The sequence below is a fragment of the Pseudopodoces humilis genome, chromosome 9 (genome assembly GCF_049639895.1).
Source record: "Pseudopodoces humilis isolate 2021_Gansu_Grassland_sample_001 chromosome 9, ASM4963989v1, whole genome shotgun sequence".
Lineage (NCBI taxonomy): Eukaryota > Metazoa > Chordata > Aves > Passeriformes > Paridae > Pseudopodoces > Pseudopodoces humilis.
Window position 1 is genome coordinate 21,683,563 of NC_142208.1, and position 22,763 is coordinate 21,706,325.

Genomic DNA, 22,763 nt, shown 5'->3' on the forward strand with positions numbered 1-22,763 from the left:
TGCTTAATCTTGGACAGAAAGTGAACAGTAAAATCTGTTCAACCATTTTTTTTTTATCATCAATAAATCACCAAAATGAAAACTGATTTTAAAATATGTTACGTGTGTCCGTGAGGAATTTACTAGGACAATATATCTCTTACACTCTGGTTATTTCATTGACTTTATTTTTATAGGGAAGAAAATCAGGTAAAATAGTAATGGTTCACTGACTATAATTGACCAAAACCCCACAATAAATCAAAACCAGACTTCCAAAGCATTGAAATGATCTCATTTATCTTAAGGGGGGAAAAAAAAAGTCAAAAGCATAAAAAGCATTTTGGTCAATTTTGATGTTACAAAACATTTTTATATTTATTTAATATCATGTCTCCTACTCTGTAGATATACTGTCTATTTTCTGAAAAAATAATGTGCAAACAGATTATTGCATAACACATCTCTTCCAATTTAGCCCAGAAATATTTACTAAATTAATTTTTAACACAATAAGAAAAGTGTTTTAATATTTTACGTTTGAATTCCAGAGAGTTTTATCATGTAAGATATTCTGTGGAAAGCAGCACCTATTTACTTTTTTGTAAGCCATTATGAAGATGGAATTGGCCTCTCAGACAAAATAACAGAGGTGATTAAAACACAAGCTGAATAAAGGAGCTTACTGAGTGGATTCTTGCAGAGTGAGTATTTCATCTTGGCTCTGTGTGTGTGTGTGTGTGATATTTTGCATAATGGTCCACAGACTTCCTACAATTTTACAGAATATACATATACATAGTGCTGAGACACAGAGAAGTGGATTTCACATTATCTCTATGCTTATTTAGGACTCACTGTCTATGTGGAATGAGTAAAAGTAATATTAAAAGAAACCAATTATGAAACAGAAAATATTTTGGTATGCAAACAAAGAAAAATACTGTATTTTAGTTTAGAGACAGTTCAAGCATATACAGCATATACATAATAAAGCTCAGTGTTTTGTCTTTTTTTTTGTATTAGCTAAAGAAGCAGTCATGAAACTCTTGAATATTGGCTTAAAACTTGACAACCACCTAGTGCATTCTTCTTGCTCACCTTTTAAAAATACACAATCTGAGATGGATACATTGCACTGCTGGAGTTTACAATATATATTTCAAATTTACAAAAATACAGAAAAACAAGATTTCTTGCACTCAGATACTGAGCATTAACCCTTTGAGTACTAATTCCCACCTGCAACACTGCAGAACACATTCATCTGACTTACATGTTTTTATAACATTCTAACAATTATAATTGTCATCTTTATGTACACTATTAGGAAATTTATTCCTACATATTAAAAAAAAAAAAAAGAAGGTAGAGTCTAATAAACTGCTAATAACAGAAAAATATGGGGCTGAAGTATGCTCAAGATTTCTGCCACATAGACACAAAGAATCGCAGACTGATGGTCTCAATGGAATTTTCTATTTCCTCCCTGCAGCAATTACATAAGTCTGTGTGGAGACAACATAGCAAACTTTCTTGTGTTGCTGTCCTTGTTTAGGGCAAATTTGGGAGGAAACCTCTGAATGGGAATACAGAACATACAGAATTTCTGCTTTTTCTCTCATTTCTGCATGCACTGTTCACTTTCCACTGTAGACATTTTCCTCATAGCTCTATGCTCCCATTCACTTTCTGAAATCTATTATTATTCTGCACCCTCCCTACTTGTAAAAAGCAGTTTTGTTTCTTACAGTGATCATTCTGATGCAGCTCTGTACAGTGAGTTGATGCTTTGTGTCCAGATGTTCGTGGAAACATGAAAAAAATCTTACCAAGAACCTTGTTAATAGAGAATGTTACTGACCCTGGAATGCCCTACAATTCAGCAGAAATCATGAACATAAAGAACTTGTCTGAAGGTCAAATTTGCATTAAAGCATTAAGACAATCTGAAATTTGCTAGGGGAGGAAATGGGTTTTCAGAAAGCAAGTAGTGAAATTTATAGATGGATTCTAAGAAGGTGTGTTTTTAGAAAATTACTGAACTTCCTCTTTCCTGGCAACTCTGGACTACATTGATCATGTAACTAAATAGACAATATCATATATACAGTATCTCTGAACTAGAATAAACTACTTTAAGAAAATAACTGTAGTCCTCAAAGAGTTAATGGTAAAACTGCTCTACCTTAACAGATGTGGAAAGGTTACCGTGGAACAGCTTACAGATTCGTTTAAAAGGCATACTTTACAAAGAAGTGTAAAACTTATTGAGACAATTGCTATTACACTGCACAGTGCCACATACAATGAGTAGTGCATGCTCCGTAAAGACATTAGAGTGGACCCTTATCAAAGCTATCATATAACCTTATACAAAGGATTGTGCCACTTAAACTAGTGCAGAGTGATTTTTTTCTCCTGTAGATTTATAATGCTCTAGATTAATATCAATAGGGTTTTTCACAGCCTTGTACCACACTTTTTTTTGTTCTTTTTTTAAACACATGTAACACTAGAAAACAGCAAATGGTATATCCTGACATATGTCATGCAAAATACAACCAATACAGCACCAAGGATGTAACAGAGACATTACCTAGCACTTCTCTCCAACAAGAAAAAGGACAGAACAGAGACTGTACATTATGACTTTACAGGCCATATGCTACAGAAGGTTTTAAGAGGCAGTATCACTTTTGTATATCTAAAAAGCTGCAATTTTATAAAATCATGTTTATCATTTCTACCATAGCCACTTCTGATTAAAATCCATGGCACAGTAATAATATTTTCTACAAAAATAAATAAGTAAAAGTTTAAGATGCTGATATGTTTATAAAAAGTGTCTGAAGTTACTAAAGAAAAAAAGTGAAAACAATGAATGGAAATGATGTTTTTAAAGAAATGTCATTCTGTATAACAAAAGGATATTGCCTCTCTTATTCAATTGTCTAGACTTCATTTTCTCATTATCTTTCAGAATAATTATATAACTTCCTTTTAAAAATAATTTCACTTTAAAACTGTCACTATCCCTCTCTTTTTTGACACTTACAAAGAAAATGAAAACCTGTACAATTTACTGATGAGCTACGCAAACGTATCATCATACTTATTTTGGAATAAAAACAAAGATAATGATGGTTTAGGGAAAAAAAACCCCACACATTATGATGGCCCACGAACTACACAGTAGTTTCATTTTTCCAAGGGCCAGTTTTGATATTTCCTGTACTATCTGAGCTGTATATCATGGCTTCATGCATGTTTCCCTTGAGAATTCCGTTGTGATTTGTTGTATTAAATGGCAATGACTGTGTCCGTGGGTGCATTTCAAAGTGAGCTGGGTGGTGCACAGTGTCACTGTCTGGCATTTTAGCACAGCTGTATATTACAGTACTCGCGTCGCTGCTTTCGGGCTGGTTGACGGTGGGGTACGGATCGCTCTTGGAGCAGCAGGCCCGTCTGTGACCTGACTGGCTCTCGTGTGTGCTGTGGGGACTGTCTGTGTGCGAGCTGTGGATGCTGCCGTCAATGCTCGAGGGGATGTGGTAGGCGTACTCTCTCTCCCCTGCTGACCTGTGCCGACTGAAGTAACGTGGCTTAGTTCTGCTTTTCAGACATCTGTGAATGTGCATGTTGGGTCTGAAGGTTCCCTCGTTGTGGACGTGAATGTGAGCCTCGTCATCAAGCAGCTGATCGCAGTGCATTTTTGCACAGCAAGGTGTCACGGGCGACAGGCAGTTAACGTGGTTCTGAACCGCTTGCAGGTTAGTGAGTTTGCAGTGGCTCGCTGCCGGGTGATTAAACACAGCTGACTTGTTGGGGCATGGCGATTCCTGCAGACAAGGTGCGTGAACTTGAGTGTCGCCATTGACGTTGACCTTCGGGCGCACGTTGACTTGCACAGAGTAGGTGTTTCTTTTGGATGGGCAGCAGGACCACCAGCAATGCCACACATCATCTCGCTTTGCACAGTGATGGATCAGGATGAAAAGCCCCAAGGTCACACAGAAGGCTCCATAAAGACAGCTAAATATCATATCCAAGAAATGACCTTGAGATACTGCAAGCGCTCCAAAGGTCCAAGTGGCAGTAAACAGGAACAAAGTGAATGCTGCGGCTCGAAGCTGAGCCTTAAATGAATGCTCATTTTCCAATAAGGAAGAAGAAATCATGGGGCAGGTTGCCTGGGGAACGGACACAGAGTCTGTAATGTGACCATGGCCCACGTCAGTACTCGGCATTCTCTGCGGATCTTCTGTCTTTTCCTTCAGCTCGTACTTGCGTTCAGGATGGCGCTTCAGCTGCACGTACGTGCAGAGAAAGTAAACACAGGTCACCAGCACAATGAATGCCACCGGCCCGTAAAACGCACCGAGACTGGGCTCCCAGGCCATCCAGCAACTGAAAACAACAAGAAGAGAGAGTCAAGAACATTTCAGAGCCCACATTAGATGTGATGGGCAACTGGCTGTTGTCTGACTAGTGTGACACAACAGTATCTCAGAAGTTCAACTTCTGGAGAGAGGGACCCTGTCTTTAATATTAATTAAGCTGAGGCATCACTTTCTAATTTTTTTAATTGAACAGAATATATGATACAATTTACAGATGATTAAAACTGAAAAATTCCAAGAAATGTAGGTCAGTTTAGACTCCGGAATTGCAATGAAGTATAAGACCATTTATGTCGACCCTTTCCTCTACTATTAAAATGTCAGCACTAATACTTTGATTGAAAAGCAAATGAAGCATAGTTTATACACTCTGTGTGAGCAATAGAAATGTACAGATTTCAGTGGTTTGTATCAATGAACATTGCTACAAATTCTTCAGCCTGGAGACTTTTCTTGTAGAATTCTCTTCTTTCCAGAGAACAGCCTGAGTACCAAGAGAAGCTGAAAAAAGACTTCCAGTTGACCTGTCACCGCTTTCAGCAGTGAGCAGACCTCAAAGATACGTGCCATTTCTGAATTCTGCACTGTCTCTGGAGTTCCTGGGAGCTCATCCATGTCAATTTGAATGTCCTCAGAAAAATTAGGGAAACTGATGGTCTCTTTGTGGTATGTTAGTAGCATAGTACCATTGTAGCATGATTATGGTTTTCTAGGCTTTAAATAATATAACCATAACTGTTTTAGAGCAGCTTAAAGTAGCTCACAGCATGAGAATGAGAGGACTGCTTAAGTACAAATGATACAAATAAACATGGGAGAAGAAAACACTAATCCTTGATGGAAACTGGCAAAACATGGGTTAGAGGGAAAAGGAATATTTGTCTCATTTTGAGTCTTCTCTATGATTTGCTTTTAGCCATGGTTACAGACAGAAAACTGTATACTAGGCAGGATAGCCTAGTATAGCTGCTACTAGGTTCTTATATCCTAAATATTCCATGGATTTCTGGAAAGAGGAATAAGTTACTTTATCTCTTGGACTTGGACAAGAAGTAATGGGCCTAAACTGCAGCAAGAAAGATCTAAATTATATTTTTTTAAAAGTTTATTAGCTGTTAGGACAATTAGGATAATAAGCTGTTGGAATGAAATGTGGTCTATCCATTACAGGAACATGTAAAGTACCTCAGATAAGTAACTGTCAGGAATGGTTTGGATATAGCTAATTTCCCAGTGGGTCAGGAAGACAGACCAGGTGATCTGTCATGATGATTCCAGCTCTAAAAGTGACACTGTGTGACACTTCATATTCATTTAGGCGTGTGTGATTAGTTGCAGTTCCTCCAGTCCCAGTGAGGAAACTTCTGATATCAGATTCTTGTCTAGCCAGGAATTATCTACAAGTTACTATAAAAAGGGTAGAATGACTTTTTCTCCCAGGCTGAGAACCTCTCAGCTAAATAGAGACAGTCCCATGGGGTTTTACAGCATGAAACTGCAGAATAATGACTTTGAATTTTTGAAATTTGAACCTTAAACAGAAACATGCCCACGTGAACTTAGAAACACTCCAATGAGTATATAATTTACTGTTAGACAGGCACAAGAAAAGGTTCCCTGAAAGATATTTGTGAAAACATAGGTAAATTACCACCTATATTTAATTGGGTAAGCAGAGAACACAAAGCTACATGAATACTTGAAATACATTTGAATGCTGCATATTTGATGCAAAGTGCAGAGTGGAATGCTCCCGAGTGGAACAGTCTCATGGGATGCTGTTATTTCAAGTAGAATCTCATTGTGGATCACTTACAAAATCTATTCTGTAAAAAGAAGTTCAAGTTTGTGCATCTATATTTACTTTACTAATACCATAAAAAATGAATAAGGCACATAACTCACTGTGCTGTCATTGAATTAGAAGCTTTTTACTCATTCTTATAACCATTCCTCATCTGTCCCTTGTTTTCTGTGCACACGGTGGCAGCAGGTATTGATTTGCTGCATTAATATGATTAAAGAAGTAGAACCCCAGTAACTGCACCAAAATGAAAAATGTCTCATATCTATGAACATAAATAATAGAGCTTTATAATACACTGTTGATTATAAGCTGGCTGTTTAATTGGATAAATTTGAATAAATATATAAATATGAGCTGCACCCTAGGCAAAGCATACCGTTAGCCATGGTATGCACTGATTTCTTACTGGAATTTAAATTTCAATTACCTATAAAAATGTCTTTAAGGAGCCAGATGCTCAGTTATGAACCATTCTCCTTGGTAGCCACTTCTTGTGCCCAGAACACAACCAGTTTCAAATGTGTTACAATAGATGCTCAAAGCAGTAACTAAGAGTGATGTCCTCTAGAGCATTAGTGCTGCCAGAGTACTGAAATATCCATTAGTGTGCCAGTCACTGCCATGCTGATCTGTTGCACACACTGTATTTAACTTTGCAGTCTAATTCACTTTCTGCTAGGCTTTTAGGGAAAGACTTACTGTACTTATGGATACTTCATGCTTCATGCCAAGAATTAGGAATTAATGACACTGTGATGCCTGGTGAGCTTGTGGAGGTCTACTGAAACACCGACCTACTCACAAGGACACAAAAGGATTATGACAGGATTGCCAGACATTATGACTGCAACATTTCCAGGTGCTGAAAATCCAAAATATTTGGGTTTTTATGGAAGGATGGGAGTGGAGGGAGTGGGGAAGGGATTTTTACTTGTCCTTTTCTTACATCATTCTTTTTAAATTGCTCTAAGTTGCCAGAAGGATATCAAATCAAGGTTGAAAATTAAATGAAAATATTTAAATAATTAATAGCTGCATTAGATATGATATTCATCAGGTATTTTTAATATCTTTCAGTTATTCAGATGTAAATGGAGAGCAAATCTGTAAATGAAAGGTGATTGTATTGCCAGTAATGGAGTCAAATTGGTGGAGGTGAAGCAGCAAACTCCAGATTAAGACATTGCTCTTTCACAGCTACTATTTAATAAAATTTTGTAACAGATGTCATCCCAAATTGCATGCCTGTACCCTTTATAAAGTCAGCTACTTTTACTTGGATAAGAAACAGAATCTGTTTTCCTTGTAAGTTTTATGATAGTAGCTTATACTTACTATGGTGCATTGCCTTCAATCCCATAATTATTGATATTGGTTGCTGCTGTAATCCCACATATAATGAATGGAACTCCACCACTAATCAGGTAAAATCTGTTGAGAGATAATAACTGATATTTAACTTGCCTGACTTTTTAAATAATTGTACATTCTTGAAGTATTTTGGGAATAAAATATTGCTAAAATATTAAACAAGTCCCTAAAACCAGAAAAGCAAAGAATGAAGTATTGTCACAATAAGAACTGTACTTATGAAGCAAAGAGCAGAAAGCTTAATATTTAATATTTATATTGACCCACTTTTAACGAACACTTGGTTTATAATTTCAGTAAATGTAGATAATATTGAAGCAAAATGAAAAACAAAATATTGTCTAATGACAGAACCTAAATACTAAATAAAGTTATTCCACTCACCTTGATATTTATATAGTTATTAAATATGAAAGCACCATTAATTAAAAATATTCAGGCAAAGCACCTTTATTCACTTTAACATACAAATGCTACCAGGGAAATTCAGTGAAATCACAGAAACTTTTTCATGTCTCCCACATGACAAAAGAAAGGAAGCTCAGTTAGCCAAAGAGAAAAGGGGCAGTCCACTTGGTAAAATGTTTTGATTTATTTCTCCACAGGGAAAAATCTGAAGAAATTGGGAGGGTTTTGAATATGCCTTTTCTTCACTCTTTTAATACCCAGCCTTGCAATTGCATTAAAATGTGAGCGCTTCCAAGGCTTCAGCAAGATCTGAAAAGTGTTGGTCTTTCTGTAAAGACTTGTATTGTAAGACAGAAAGCACAGAGTTCCTCAGCCTTTCACTGGTTAAAGGCCATTGAATGCAGCACCATTACAGTGCAGCATCATTAGGCTACCTAGAAATCCCAGGGGATCTCACAGAATTGGCATCCTTCATGCTTATGTCCAAATTCAGCAAAATGAACCATCATCACATTTTCCATTTATATAAGCAAAACACAAAATGATGCCTGGAGCACAGCACTTCCACCGCTGCGGACTCCGGGCTGGAGAGCACCAGCCCCCATTCCTGCAGCTGGAGGCGACGGTGCTCAGTGGCAAAAGGAAAATGTTCCACTGCACCCAGGAGCTCAGCTGGTTCTCTGAAATCCTGACTCATTTCCTGGCTTAAGCAATGCTCCTCTGTCAGCAGACAAAATGAGTTTCTTTTCAAGCCATTTTGGTGTGGAAGCAGGGACACAGACACTTTCCAGTCCCTGCTGCTACGCCCCTCAGGTCTAAGAGGAACCTGGAAACGTGTGGGACACATTCTGATCACAATCTAGCCACTAGTTTTCTATTACATATTATAAATATTAGGAAATTTCACAGTCATTTCAGGGTAGGATTTTTAGAGAAACAGAGCAATAGTAAGATTAAATAGATCAGCATTTAATTTCAGCCCAGAATTAAGTGTTAGAATTTCTTAATCTCTTTTCCCATCTCCTTCCAAAGCAGAATCATGGGTCAGGACTCAGAAAATTTCCTCTTAGCATTTACAGTCAATCTTTGTCCTAATGGTCTAAACTGTAAACAGACCAGAGAAAATCATATTTTGCACTCATCAGGAAGCCCTTCAGATTTTATAAATTCAAAGTCATTGAGTATATATTTTTTCTTCAACTTGGCTTATTCTGAAGAGCTCAACAAATTCCAATGAACAAGCGTTCTTCCTACAAAATCCATTCATTCACTGCAGTTTGATGATTGTAAATATCTTTTGACTTGAGCATGTTGAATAATCTATCTTAATAGCTTATTATTATATTTAATGAAGACATTTCCAATGGTATTTTCGAAATTCAGGAAATTACTAGGGTACAGCAATGAGGCATAGAAAACTTAATCCTAATTCATCTAAGAAACAGTAAGGAGCAGAAAAAATAGGAATACTGAAGCAAGTACAGGAAAACTGCACTTTGAACTCATCTGAAGTGATTACACCATAGAATTTACCTAAAATGCAACCTATAATTTCATTTTTTTTGCAGTGACACCACTTTTTACAGATTGGATACATACATATAAATCAATTCTTATCCAAAGTTTCAGACAAGCCAGTATTTGGGCGTTAGATAAGCTACTTCACAGCCCACACTTCCAGCAGGCTGCTGAACACAACAGTAGCAACAGATGCTCTGGAAGCACTTCAGCTACACAGTGCTGCAGAAATGTGGCAAAATCCACCCAAATTCCTGTTGTGGCTCAGGGCTAAGGGCAAGAAAATACATCCTAGAAATGACATAAGGTGAAGTCAAATGTTCCAGTGTACCTGAGGTGCACTGTCCTGATACCCACACATCACACTGCCTGCCCTGTCTCACTGCGGGGGTAAAAAAGAGGAAAACAGCAAATAGAAATGACAGTGTATACAAATGATTCTTCATTGGTGGGTTCAGGATTCTTGAAGGGTGAAGAGAAATAAAAGCTGTCGAATAGAAGAAAAGTCAGCAAGAGAGGAATAGGATTGAAATAGACCAAATAGAAAATGGAATCAAAGATACAGAAGTTAAATTAATTGTAAGAGCAGAAGTGCATACTCCTGTCCATTTGTGTTAGCTTGTGGATACCTTAAACAGTATATAAAGAAGGAAAGACCATATTGTTAAGTCACCAAAGAAAATACATTGATCAAGAAGTTTCATATACATGTTAGTTGTGAGGAAGTACACTTGAAATGAATAAATTTAGACCAGACTTTTCAAACATTACTTTTTATGCAATCATTACTCGCTATCAATTTCTTCTTCATGCAGATAAGGCAAATAATTCTGAAGAAAAAGCTGCAGAAGAATTGATAGGGCATAAATAAAAAGTGACAAAAATATAGATAATGAATAGCTATTTTTCATACTTCTAGGAAACCTTTCATCAAAGGGTTTTAAACATGAATGAATTTAGCCTTACAACACCCTGTGTGGTCAATAAACAATATTGTTTCCTGGTGTACAGATGAAAAAACAAGGAGAGATAAGGTATTCAAGGCCATGCAGGAAATGAGACTCCTTAACTCCCATCCCATGTTTGCACACAAGGCACCTCTCTGTTCTCTGTTACTGTACATGAAGGGACTGGGCAAACCAGGGCATCCAGGATTTTGTCTCCAAGCCCAAGAAACCCAACTGCCCCTCTCTCAGTTCAAGCAGGGGCAAGATGGACATAATGTTATGTGAATGATTCCCTGATCAGGGTGGTGTCTTCCCAGTACTCACTGAGCCTTGCCAATCCCTGACTTGTGGAAGAGCCTGTGAGTGCTATTCCCTGTGCATCCCTAATAAAATATTCACTGATGTTTGGAATAGCACCACCTGGGCTTGTCCACAGAGCAGATATTCCAGCCCAGTTAAAATGTAAGGGTTGTAACCAGAGAGATGCTGGCTTCTGCTTCTTATGCTGCTGCAGCCAACTTCTGGTGTCTTTCAGCCATACAAGTGGAAAAGTAAGGGGTGATGTTCCTATCCAGTAATGCTTATCCACAGATTAAAGGACTAATAAAGCTGTACCAGAAGCGTGAACCTTGTAGACTGAGAAAATACATGCTTTTCAACCATCTTTGCCTCCACCCCAAGAATATTTTCTTATTTAAAAAATAAATATTTTTCCTATACTGTTTGCCTACTTTTAATTTACTATTTCCTCTTACAACTATCTTGGAGTTTTAAAGCTTTAAAAGTCTATATCCTTTAGTTCAGTAACCAGCTTTGTCTTCCAATTAACTTTCCTACTTCTGCGTTAATTTTCTAATTTTTCTCCTTACACCAGTGGGCCATCTCCTCTTCAAAAAAGAACGTGCAGTAACCCTGAGCTAATTTCATCTTCTACCATTCAGGAACACACACAAGTGATACTCAGTCTACCAGTACTGGAACCCTGTATGCAGCAGGAAGAACAGTGATGTGACTGTTATGATGAAGGCAGACAACACAGAGATTGGCTGTAGTCATGATAGCCATGCATGCAAATCTTTAAAGACTAGGAAACCCCAGGGAGAAAACTAAAATTTTTTTTCCAGCTAAAATGTTCTCCTGACAAGCAGTTAACTTATATAATATTTTCAAATTGTTTTACAGGGAAAGCTATAAACTATCAGTGGGATGATTTGGGGCTTTGAAGCAACTGCCAAGCCATTGCCTCAATAGCCCTTGGGAAGAGGTTTTCAGATTTGTACATTGTTGTTGCTGGCCACCCAGGGATGTCCTGATGATTCCTAGCAGGCTTTTACATCAGCATACATTTATTTACTGAAGCTCATTCCATCACATCTTCACTAACATTGTTATCCAAGCTAATTAGATTAAAACTAGCCTGGTAGGCCTCAGCAGGATGCGCCTGCACCTCTCAGCTGCAGTGCAGCAACACCTACAGCTTGAAAACAGCTGGGCAGACACGACCAACTGATGGGCACTAACCTGAAGGGCAGGAATCACATGCCTTGAACATTACAGAGAACCTCAAATTTTCTGCTGTAGGGGCTGCCTGAGACCAGCAAGTACAATATTTTTCATTACATGCACTGACACAAACACAACCCCCCCAACAGAGCAGCAGACACTGCTGGAGGTGATGCCCCTCTGTTGACATCCTGCCTTACTGTTCTCCAGCTTCCTTTTGGCAAGAACTCCTCTTGTAAGGCGAACTCTAGCACAAAACACTGGGAACTACACAGCCAATCTGATAGAAACAGGATAATGTCAGCAAGAATGACTGCAATAGCCTGCAGGCAGCATCCATTCTGATAACATGCAGTATATTCTGCTAAGTTTATTTTCATAAATGTTACTCAGTAAGTCAGCAAGTAAAAGGAGAGTTCTACCCGGTGATAAATTTCTTGCTTGAGTGTCTGGCTATTCTCTAGCCCAAATTTTTTCCAGACTAAGAACCTTGACTGAATTTTTCCAGAAAGGGACCAGACCTTGTCTCTATGGGTGTAATGCAAGACTGACTACATGGGGTTTTTTCTGCAGAGGCTGGCAAAATGGCAGTGTATCAGGAAGTGATTTAAAAGGCTTGAAATAGTCTTTATTGCAGATATTACTTGATTAAAATGTAAATATATTTAACCTTATTCCTCTCTGCATGCACAAATCTAGAAAGGCACATGTTAGATATATATAAAGACACCCCTGAAGCATTAATTCCTTTTCTACCCATAGTAAAAAAAAAAAAAATTATCAGGCTAGCTCTACTTACATTTAGGGCACAGTCCATACAGGAAGACTAGCCACTTGCAAAATAAACATCAAAATAAAAGAAGAGTCACAGCAAGATGACTTTCCCATTTCCTTGAGCTGGGATTTGGTTTTAACATCTTTGTGAAAATAATTCATATAGAAAATGGTCATTAACTTCAGAGCTAACCAGATGCCACAATTCAAGTACCCAGGAGGCAGGCAGACAGATAAGTAGCTGCTCTGTAGAAAGCTGAATTTATGAGCTTGATTTCAAATTATTCTTCCTGATTTTTTCATGCATCACATCATTTTGTGGTCCTTTTTCCTGGGAATTTTGTTAAAATAAAAATAAGGCTTTTAGAAATGACAGGATCCTGAGAATATACTTTTCCTTTAAGAAAAAGCCCAACAATTTAAAATCCTATTCCCAGATAGTCTTGACTTACAAACGTATTTACAAATACCAGGGTTTTTTTCTCAGTGACCTTTTTGAAGAGAAATAACCTATGTTTCCTTCAGTGCATTTCTCCTGTCTGCAAAGGAGATCTAAATATGGAGAATACATATTAAAAAAGAAAATCTACTAATAATACTAAAGCAAACCCTACTTTTGCAAGTCAAGCTTTAAATGGGAAGTAACAGCAGAAGTAAGGGTTGTGTGAAAACCCTATTTATCACCTTTTATGTGTCAATATTGTTACTCTCTTTAACTGCCTGTACACAGTCCACTTTTTTCCCCCCATAAGACATTTCACTCAGTACAGAAGAAACAAAGGTCACTAGACAGGTAGTTATTAGTTTATTTTATATATAGCCCTTCTTTCTAGATCTTATTACAACTTAAGAGCTTTGCAAACATTAATTAACTAATTGTCATAATGTCCTCGTGAGAATATGTATAATCTTTTCCATTTAGAGGCAGGCACTAAACCACAGAAAGATGAAGTAAAAAAAATTATTAAGAAAGGTGTCTGCAGATTTGCTTGCTCAGCTAAAGATGTCCAGGCCTCTATTTGACAAAACTAGCCTCTGTTTTTTGATTAAAATTGGCCATTAGAAAGGAGTTTAAATACCCTTCTTCACCTGTCCTTAAAGAGTCACAGGAATCTGGCAATAAAGAGGGACAATGTTAGTCAGGGTTAGAAGATCTGAAGCCTCACCTATCAAACCCTCTCCATGCCCCTCCCACTGCCCTGGGCATTCATTCTGTGTCTCTGCTTTGAGCCCACTGCCCTGGGCATTCATTCTGTGTCTCTGCTTTGAGCCCACTGCCCTGGGCATTCATTCTGTGTCTCTGCTTTGAGCCCACTGCCCTGGGCATTCATTCTGTCTCTGCCTTTCCACACAGGGCAGGCGATGTTTCAAGCAGGGTGAGACTTTAGCTCTTGCTGGTGGAGGCAGCCAAGAGGCTGTGCTGGAGTGATATTCACCTTCCTCGGTTAACACCCTTGATGGGGAGTGTGGCCATTACATCTTATCCTGAACTTTGCAGGTGAAAAGGAATTTACAGGCTGATAGTACAGTTGCAGTTTGCCTTACCAGGACCACGTGAGACAGTCTAAGCCTGCAGAGAGGACAGAAAAATAAAAACGCGTGTAACAAAAAGATAAAAAATGAATTCAGGAACTCAAAAAAATGTTCAGAGAAAATGTAGAAGAGAAAGGAGATTAATTTACATAGAGATAACTGTATTGTCTCTTGGTGAGCTAGACTAATTGAAGAACTATTGTATCTAAGAAGCAAGAGACACCTTGACTTTTTTCCCTGTTTTATTGGAGAACACCTTGGGGGCTGCTGGAAATCAGACAGAGATGATTCTTACAGTGTATTCCATGCTGCAGTTTAGCTCTATTGACTTCTCTTCCTGTTATTAATGAATAAATAACTCAAGTCAGGGTAAGCAGGAATCCATCCTGAATGCACTTCTGAAGGAAAAAGTAAGTAAAATATTAAGCATCATTTTGATGAGAAAGAAAATATATTTATTAGTATTTCTTAAAGATTCAGTATTTGAAAAAGTTCAAAGATATGATGCTTATAGAGAGAACACTGTTTATGGTAATGCTTGGGGAGAAATCACGGGAGGAGAAATAATACTCATGCTTTGAAGTATTTTTTATTTACACAATCATTTTATCCCTAGAGAACACAACAGCCCTTTCAATCCTGTTTCCAGTTAATTTCTAGCAGTAAAATGGCTGATACTCTTGTTCGGAGGTATTCATTGCCACCTCATTTTTCCAGGCATTTGACTACTCTGGCGCAGAGCTGTTAGCTGAAATCATTTTGCAGTTCCAGTCTACTGAATCAAACACAACTGCTTCAGTGAGCATTGCAGTACACCTCTAGAAAGTCAATTACCACCAGGATGTCCTTCTCCCTTTCAAAGGGGAGAAAAGAACCATTAACTATCAACCCTCATCAAGACAAGAAATTGTGATAGGAGCCTATATGTGACAATGGCATTTTATATAATATGAAAGTGAAATGAAAAGTAAAGCATGTAAAGATAATAAGTGCTGTACTCCTATATTGTCACGTATTTAATACTTAGATCACTTTATATTAGTATCAATGTCCTATGACTGTCAGTACCTTGCATTTTAAACAGAAAATATGGATTTCTTTGGTTTTACTTGAGCTAGTATTTCATTAAGGCTGCCAAAGGAACCAAATAAAATGATTATCAGAAGGACATATATTTTAATTTGGTTTGACTGTGAAAGTCACTGACAAGGGGTTCTGGTCAATGTTCTCCTATGACTAAATTTTTAAATCATACTTTTAAAAAGGAATTTATGTCAATCCCGTGTTTCACTATGGCAGTCACCAACATAACTTCCTGAATTCCCCTGTGTTTCATGCATTGCTGAGTTTTTGACACTCACTTGCTTTTTAGGCAACTTTTTTTCTTGAGAAGAATGTTATTTCTTCTGCAGTAATTTTAAAAAAGTTTAAGCAAAACATTCAACCTTCCTTTGAAGTTCTGTAATTCTAAGATCACCTGAAAATACAGTATTTTTAACTTTCACAGAACAAGAACCTTTGAGAGTTGATTCAGAGGTTATTTATCCACCACTTGATAAATTTTTGAATTTAGGTATGAAGTGCATTTGTTGTATTAAAAGAAGATATTTTGAAGCATTAATTTTATTATGAGCTATACTGCCAAGTTACAGCTAAATTATTTCGACTGCATGAGATTCACAGGTAACATAGGAGTAATACTCTCAGTTTCAATTTCTGTTAAACTCTTTCACTGTGCACACAGAGAATCATTCAGAAAATATTAATGACCAAGCAATTAACGTCACAAAGATGGGGACTTTAATGGTAGACCCAGCTGCCTTGTTCTTAGATTTGCTCAGCTGAGCATTTAAGACAAGTGTGTGCAAACAGACAATGAAAAGAGAATACAGGAAAATGTGAGGAATTGCTCTAGAGAGATCATGCTAATTCTATTCTTCTAAATTCATGTATTCTTTTCCTTTTTCTCTTATATAAGTCAATGATCTTATATGAAGGGCATGATCTTTGCCCAAAATGCCAGAGGGAGCTAAAATTGTTTAGAAGAAAGTGAAAAATAAGAGAAACACTTCAAAGATGTGCATTTCCAAAGAAACTGCATCGTTAATTTGCACATTTGGCAAGCCTTGTATCTTTTGATGCAAAATTAAGCCCCTGTTCTAGAGGGCAGGAGATAACGAATCAGCTTTCTCAGCTGAACTTTTGTGTGGGCATGGGAAAAACTAAAATCTGATTTCCTACAAATTTTATGTTTGTCTTTGGTGTCTAAAACATTACAAGGTTGCTTTGAGATCTTTCCCACAGTTCTGCCATCGCTCTAACTTCAGCCTTCCCTTATGTCGAGGTATTTATCTTCGTTACTCACCTGCCCAGCCAGTCATGTGGAACCTAGAGAACTTTAATGATCTCTATCGATCTCAGACCAACTGCAGCTGAGTTATTAGACAAGAAAAGTCTCAATGACAGACACATCCTTAAACAAACTGTTCCTTTAACGAGATCAAAATATAAATAAGAATAAATTCCCATTTTTTCATTAAGACAATTACAGGCGAAATGTGAAAATGTGAACTTTAATGGTTCAAAGATTAGCAGATACGAATATTAAATTCAGTCTTCAAAAATATCCTGCTTTTCTACATTAATACCACAATTCTTACTTTTGTTTATTGATTCCTGAATTATGACTGTTAGTGTTACTACTTACAGAGAGAATATAGCAGTGAGAAAGCTAAAAAGCATATTTATCTCTTCAGCTGGCTCTGAAACATTTCAAACATCTTTTACAGCCTGTTTGATTGATATAAGCCATTAAAGTAATCAGTTTAGGAAATTTAATGTTGCCCCATGAAATCTGCCTTTTCTGCAAAAAAAACCCAAACTGTCTTTTTTCAATGAAAATGAAAATTACAGCTTCAGACATAACTGTATGTAAAACTGCTGAATGCATCAGCTGGTTTCTGTCACACAGCAGTGACTGGGTTGTTACTGTTCGAGCCCTCTCAGAAAGACTTTAAAATTATACACGTTACAGCCACTGTGCAGCATACATATTTTTAATATTTGAGTCATGTTTGATAGGATGATATGTCCTCATAAAGTGTTTTCTTATGAAGTGTACAGAACAGTGGTAAATTTCATCCCTCTAGATTTGTTCAGCATATCCTCTGCATATTGTTAAATGACACCCATACACCATACTCAAGGCATATTTAGACTGTGAATAGAAAATACATGGAAGTATCTCTATTGGCTTTTGAATATTAATACTACAAAGTATTAAAGCATTCTCACTGTTTCTGAGCATTTTACTAATAAGGTAATAAATGCCTCATTGTCAAAGCACTGTTAATGATTAGGTGCTACATCCCCAAATTTAAACATTTAGTGTTTCAAGCTTCTGCATCTCTGGGTTTACAATTATGTGCTAATCACAATTTACTGCTACCTTCCATTTATTTAGGTAATTGGGTTTATTTTCAACTGCATGTATCTAAAATCTAATCACACAGCTACAGCAAGATGTATCCTCAGGCAAAGTGAGAGGACAAACAGTCTTGTTTAAGACATGAAGAAACCACATACTAAAAAATAATACCATTTTGATTATTGAATCTTCCTGGTCTACAAGAAGTATTCCATCGCAAACCCAGAGGGCCATTTAAAATTGAAAAGCCTTTACGCAGAAGATCCATGGAAACCACAAAACCCTTTCTGTTGAATCTTTTCAGCTACCAAGCTTTCAGCTATTGAACCCACATTTTTAGAGAAGAGATCAAACACTTCCCCAAAAGGAATTATTTCTGACATGAAAAGAATACATGCAGGTTTTGAATTCCTCTAAAGACCTCTGTGGTAAAGGAAGGGGCTCTGTGTTTTAATTTGGTTCCCATTTTAAAATATTTCAATTTTTTTTTAATAGTTCTAGTATTTTTAGGGTTTACCACAGGTCATGAGTTAAGGAGGGAGCATCTTTTAAAGCTAAGAAAAAGTAGTAGCCTTAGATATCAGACATGACATTCATTCACACTGAAGCTGCTTTCAATCACACAGAAAACCATCTGGAAACAGTCAGGTAAAGCCAGAGCAAGGCACAGATGTTAAAATCCTAAAATATAACCTCAATGCTTTGACACATAGATCCTGAAGGTACATTTATTTACTAAGACCGCACAATGAAAAATTGCAAATAAAATATTATGTACAAGGTGCCTGTGTAAGTTAAACATGTGCCTTCTTGGTTTTGGGTTGTTTTTATTTCTACCCTCATATTGTCTTTGTTCACAATTACTTGCTGAGAGAAAAATATCTGTTCTTACATAGAGCAGCAGGACAGAATAGAATGCTTTCCTCAACAATTAAATTGCAGCCCACAAAGAATAGAGTCTGAAAATTTATGCACCAGAAATCTAAAATGTGAAGCTTCAAAATATAGGTCAGGTAAAAAATTCAAAATCCAAAAATAAAACATTTCAGTTTTTTTCAACCAGATTTTTTTCCTGCATCTCTCTTATGTAATCACTTCTAAATCTTGAGTTTATTTTCCTTCTCAGAATAAGAAGACACAGCAAAAAAGTTGTCATCATCCATGAATGATAACCCAGTTTTACAGCTGGCAACATTTGGAACATGAAACTAGTACTTACTACATGCAACCACTACTTACACCCTAATGAACAAAAAGAAAATAGTAGGAATCGAAAATTTATTAATTTGATTAACTGGGAATAACTTCTCTCCTTTACTTTTCTTTTGGTGGTATTACAACATTTTTAAGCACCTTTCATTATCTCCTATCTTTTTTCCCCTCAGGAATCCTTAGCAATGGCAGCTTTGTTTCCATGTACTTCAATTTATAACATATTCCTAAATTTTGGTGGGATTGGGTGATTTTTTGTGATTTATTTCAGGCCTTACATTTCATGTTTGTAGTCCATTCAATATGGAAGCTGACAGGATACAGAGCCAGAACAAGAGGAAGGAGTCCTTGCAGATTTTCAAAACTGGACTAGTTGAGAACCTGAGCTCACTTTCAAGCTGGATCTGATCTGAATGGAAAGTTAAACGAGATGACTTACAGATGTTTCTGCCAATCTTATTACTTTTATGACATTATGATTAACTTACTATTCATTGTTATTTTTTCAGTCTTGTAAGGGTCCATCCACATCAGGTGTCAATGCTGAGAGGCTTCTTTCAACCACTGCTCTTCTAGTATACATTAATATGTAAATTGAAACATATGCACTATATACTCAGAGTGGACTAATTCACAAGTGAGTGAGCATAGCTTGAAAATTCCTACATTTTCAAATTTATTCTGAATAATTTTCAATATAAATGTATTTCAAATAATTTAAAATCTCAAATATACTTCCAATATAAATTTTCAAATAAATGTCTCTGAAGTCTGAGCTCTTTAGAACAGTACAATATATTACCAAAATGTAACCAAGGCAGGACACAATCCTACTCAGAAAGGCACCCCACTTCACATCCCATCAATGCCTACACCTGTGGCTGTAGCCAGCCAAGAACAGTTGAGACCAAAGAGAAATTTATGCTATGTATAAATGCCATTAATGTGTTTAATAGATTGTGCATCCATTACTTATCCAAGTGCCTTATCCCCACTTGCTTTGATCAAACTTCAAATGAGATGCAGACTTGCTTGATTTTGTACTACACAACTGCATTATTCTTTTTCAGAAACTAATCTACCCTGTAAAGAACTTGAGTGAAGTTTCATCCCTAAAGTTTGCAAAAAAGAAAAAGATGACTTTTTTTTTTGTGGAGAAAATATTACATTAGGATTTATGCAATATTACCCATTTCTACAACTTCAAATTTTTCATCTTGACAGATATGCAGGTAGCCAAGAACTTAAAACTTAGCAAGAAGGTTTTATTAAATGTAACAAGCAGCAGGGAAGCATTAAAACATACTGGAAATGACTTATTTTTTAGATAGGCTTAAGATTTTTGGCTTCTTTCTGGAACATTTTCTCTTTCACAGTCCATAGAATGTAATTCAATCTGCAAAGAGTATTCTTTTTTATATTAGAAAAAAATGTTATAGATTAGCCTGCTATTAACCCATAGAAAGTACTGTTCAATTAATTACTTGACTCCACAACACCATGGAGATTTAGATTTATTGACAAAAATTCAGGTTGACATTTTATCCTTAATTCACCCTATTGAAAAGTAAGAAACAAAGGTACAGTTGCATGAGTTCATGAATGTCAACCCTGATTTTTAACTTTAATGTTGAGGGGTTTTGCTGTTGTCAGTCTTTGTATTACTAAGCTGAGCTATGGAAAATCTCTTATGTATGATGATGGAATGAACATTTGCTTTTTCCTATTGTTTAAAAGCTGACATACACAGAAATCTATTTCTGGTGATCCCTATCCCAGATTTTAACCAGAAGCAAAAAGAGTTTTTCCGTCCTTTATAAAAAGGTCAAAAGGTAAGTTTTAAAATAATCATAGGGTTTTTTTGAGCACTCAACCACAAGTGAACATGAAACTTTGAAAGAAAAAGAAAAGCAGAAATAGAGTTATTTTTATAAAAAGAAATTGAAAATTATTAATTAAAAGCGAGAAATGATATGTCATTTTCAGAAAGTTATGAACACGTAAAAAGAGGTTGGAAAAGGAATAAACAGCCATCTTCAGAAAACTCTAAGAGCACCTCATTGTTCAGCTTTCCAGGGCAAAAGGCTGCCTAGCTTTGCTAGGTACAATAACTGTTATCAGATTCAGCAATGCCAGAACCTCAGAAGGAAATGTTCTCTGTAGTTGGAAAGCACTATCTTAGAAGCATGGAGAGGGAATATGGATAATTGGTTGCTTCTTCAACACCTCTAACTGAGAAGACTGGGATACACAAGTAGACAAGTTCAACACCATTCTTATATAAAACAATAACGTGAGTCTGATAATTGACATTAAACAGTCCAAAATGCTGTAAATGATAGCCAGCATGGGGCAACTACTCCACAAATAACAGAGGTTGTGATTTGCCCACAATTCCTGCTCCTTATCTTTTGGAATTATGAGAAAGAGTTTTAGAGACATCAGTAATTCCAGATCTAGAATTCCAAAGTGGTATGCACACATATTTCTTGGAAATGAACTCTCCATGTAGAGGTACTTTCCTTTTTCTGGACATGTCTACAAGTTCATCCGATATGAAGAAGCAGCAAAATCATGTGACTGACCACTCATGACTTTTTCTTGACATTGCTTACAAATATTGAAAAGTAAACACAAATGGTCTTCTGTAATCATAGTTCTCTTACCTCATAATTAATAGCTAAAACAATACTAGGTATCTCTCATTATCAATAGATAAATAAGTCAGGTATCTTGTGTGCTCAAGTTTTCTTTCACAGAAAACCTCACCAGTGTTCACTTTCTGATAAACTTAAAATCCCAAGTGATTCTCTGGGTACTAAGTGTAATCCAATAATAATGGCATTACCCCTTTGTCTGAATGAGTACTCAGTCAATACAGGCATACAGTTTAATCTGGAAATTCTATTTTAGTAAAGTATATTATATATTATATATTTAAGTTATTTTAATATGAGTCGTTAAAATTACGTAAGATTTACCAAAAATTATTTTTAAGCAGCAATAAGCAGTATTTTCAAACTATGAGCAAAAATCTTCTTGTGACTAAATATGTGCAACTCCCACTGAAAATCCAGTGTGAGGGTATGTGTTTCAGAGCAGAAGGTGGCCTAATTTTCTGTTATGTTTTATATAGTAAGGTGGTACCTGAATTAAAATACCTGCAGGATCAGCAGCCACTTTCTACAAGACTCATAACATTTCCAAACACTGAAGGCATATTTGGAACACATTAGTTTCAAAGTCTCTTCTGTCAGAATTCGCTTGCATAATGAAACACAAGTTTCTTATGAGACCAACGAGGCTGTGGAAATTCAGCAGCAAATAGGGGTTGAGAAATGAAAACACTGTTAGGAAAAATCCTTGGTTTACTAGTAACAGAATTGTAGGGCAGGAATGAACATCAGGAGATCATCTAGTCCACTCAGAAGCTCTGAGTCAGGGTCACATTAAACACTTGTCATGACTGGCTTGGTCTTATCTATCTATGTTAACAAATTGCCTGGGACAGGGCTCCCACAGCCTTCCAGGTAAGCTGTTTAAATTGCCAACTATTTTCATAGGTTGAAATACTTTCCTAATATTAACCTATTTACCCCTTGCTGCAATTTAAGCTTATTATTTCTTGTATAATTTTCTCTTTAATGCCTTCTCGTTTGGAATTTTTAATGAACAGTAACTTGAAAAGAATCAACCACATTTCCAGCGATGGGTTTCAGCTAGGGTAGGGTGTTCAATGTCAGGGAGATCAGTGGAAGTTTATGGATAATTTTCCATGGTGGCTCAACCTAAAACCAAGTGAATTAATCTAATGCAGCTTTTCCTCCCAAGACTTTTAAACCCTCCTTTCAAACAGGCATAAACCAGAGATTATCACACAT

General features: G+C 36.6%; 1 protein-coding gene across 2 annotated transcripts in view; it reads right to left on the reverse strand.

Annotated features, from left to right (window-relative positions):
* Positions 1 to 150: 150 nt before the first annotated feature.
* Positions 151 to 22,763, reverse strand: part of LOC102109717 (adhesion G protein-coupled receptor A3) — a 260,456-nt gene continuing 237,843 nt past the window's right edge. For both annotated transcript variants that reach the window (XM_005520645.3, XM_088059859.1), the window contains 2 exons: positions 7,525 to 7,620; positions 151 to 4,389 (listed from right to left, as the gene is read on the reverse strand). In XM_005520645.3, the coding sequence (XP_005520702.1) occupies positions 3,168 to 4,389; positions 7,525 to 7,620 (1,318 nt within the window). In that variant the 3' untranslated portion in view covers positions 151 to 3,167. The remainder of the gene's footprint in view (positions 4,390 to 7,524; positions 7,621 to 22,763) is intronic.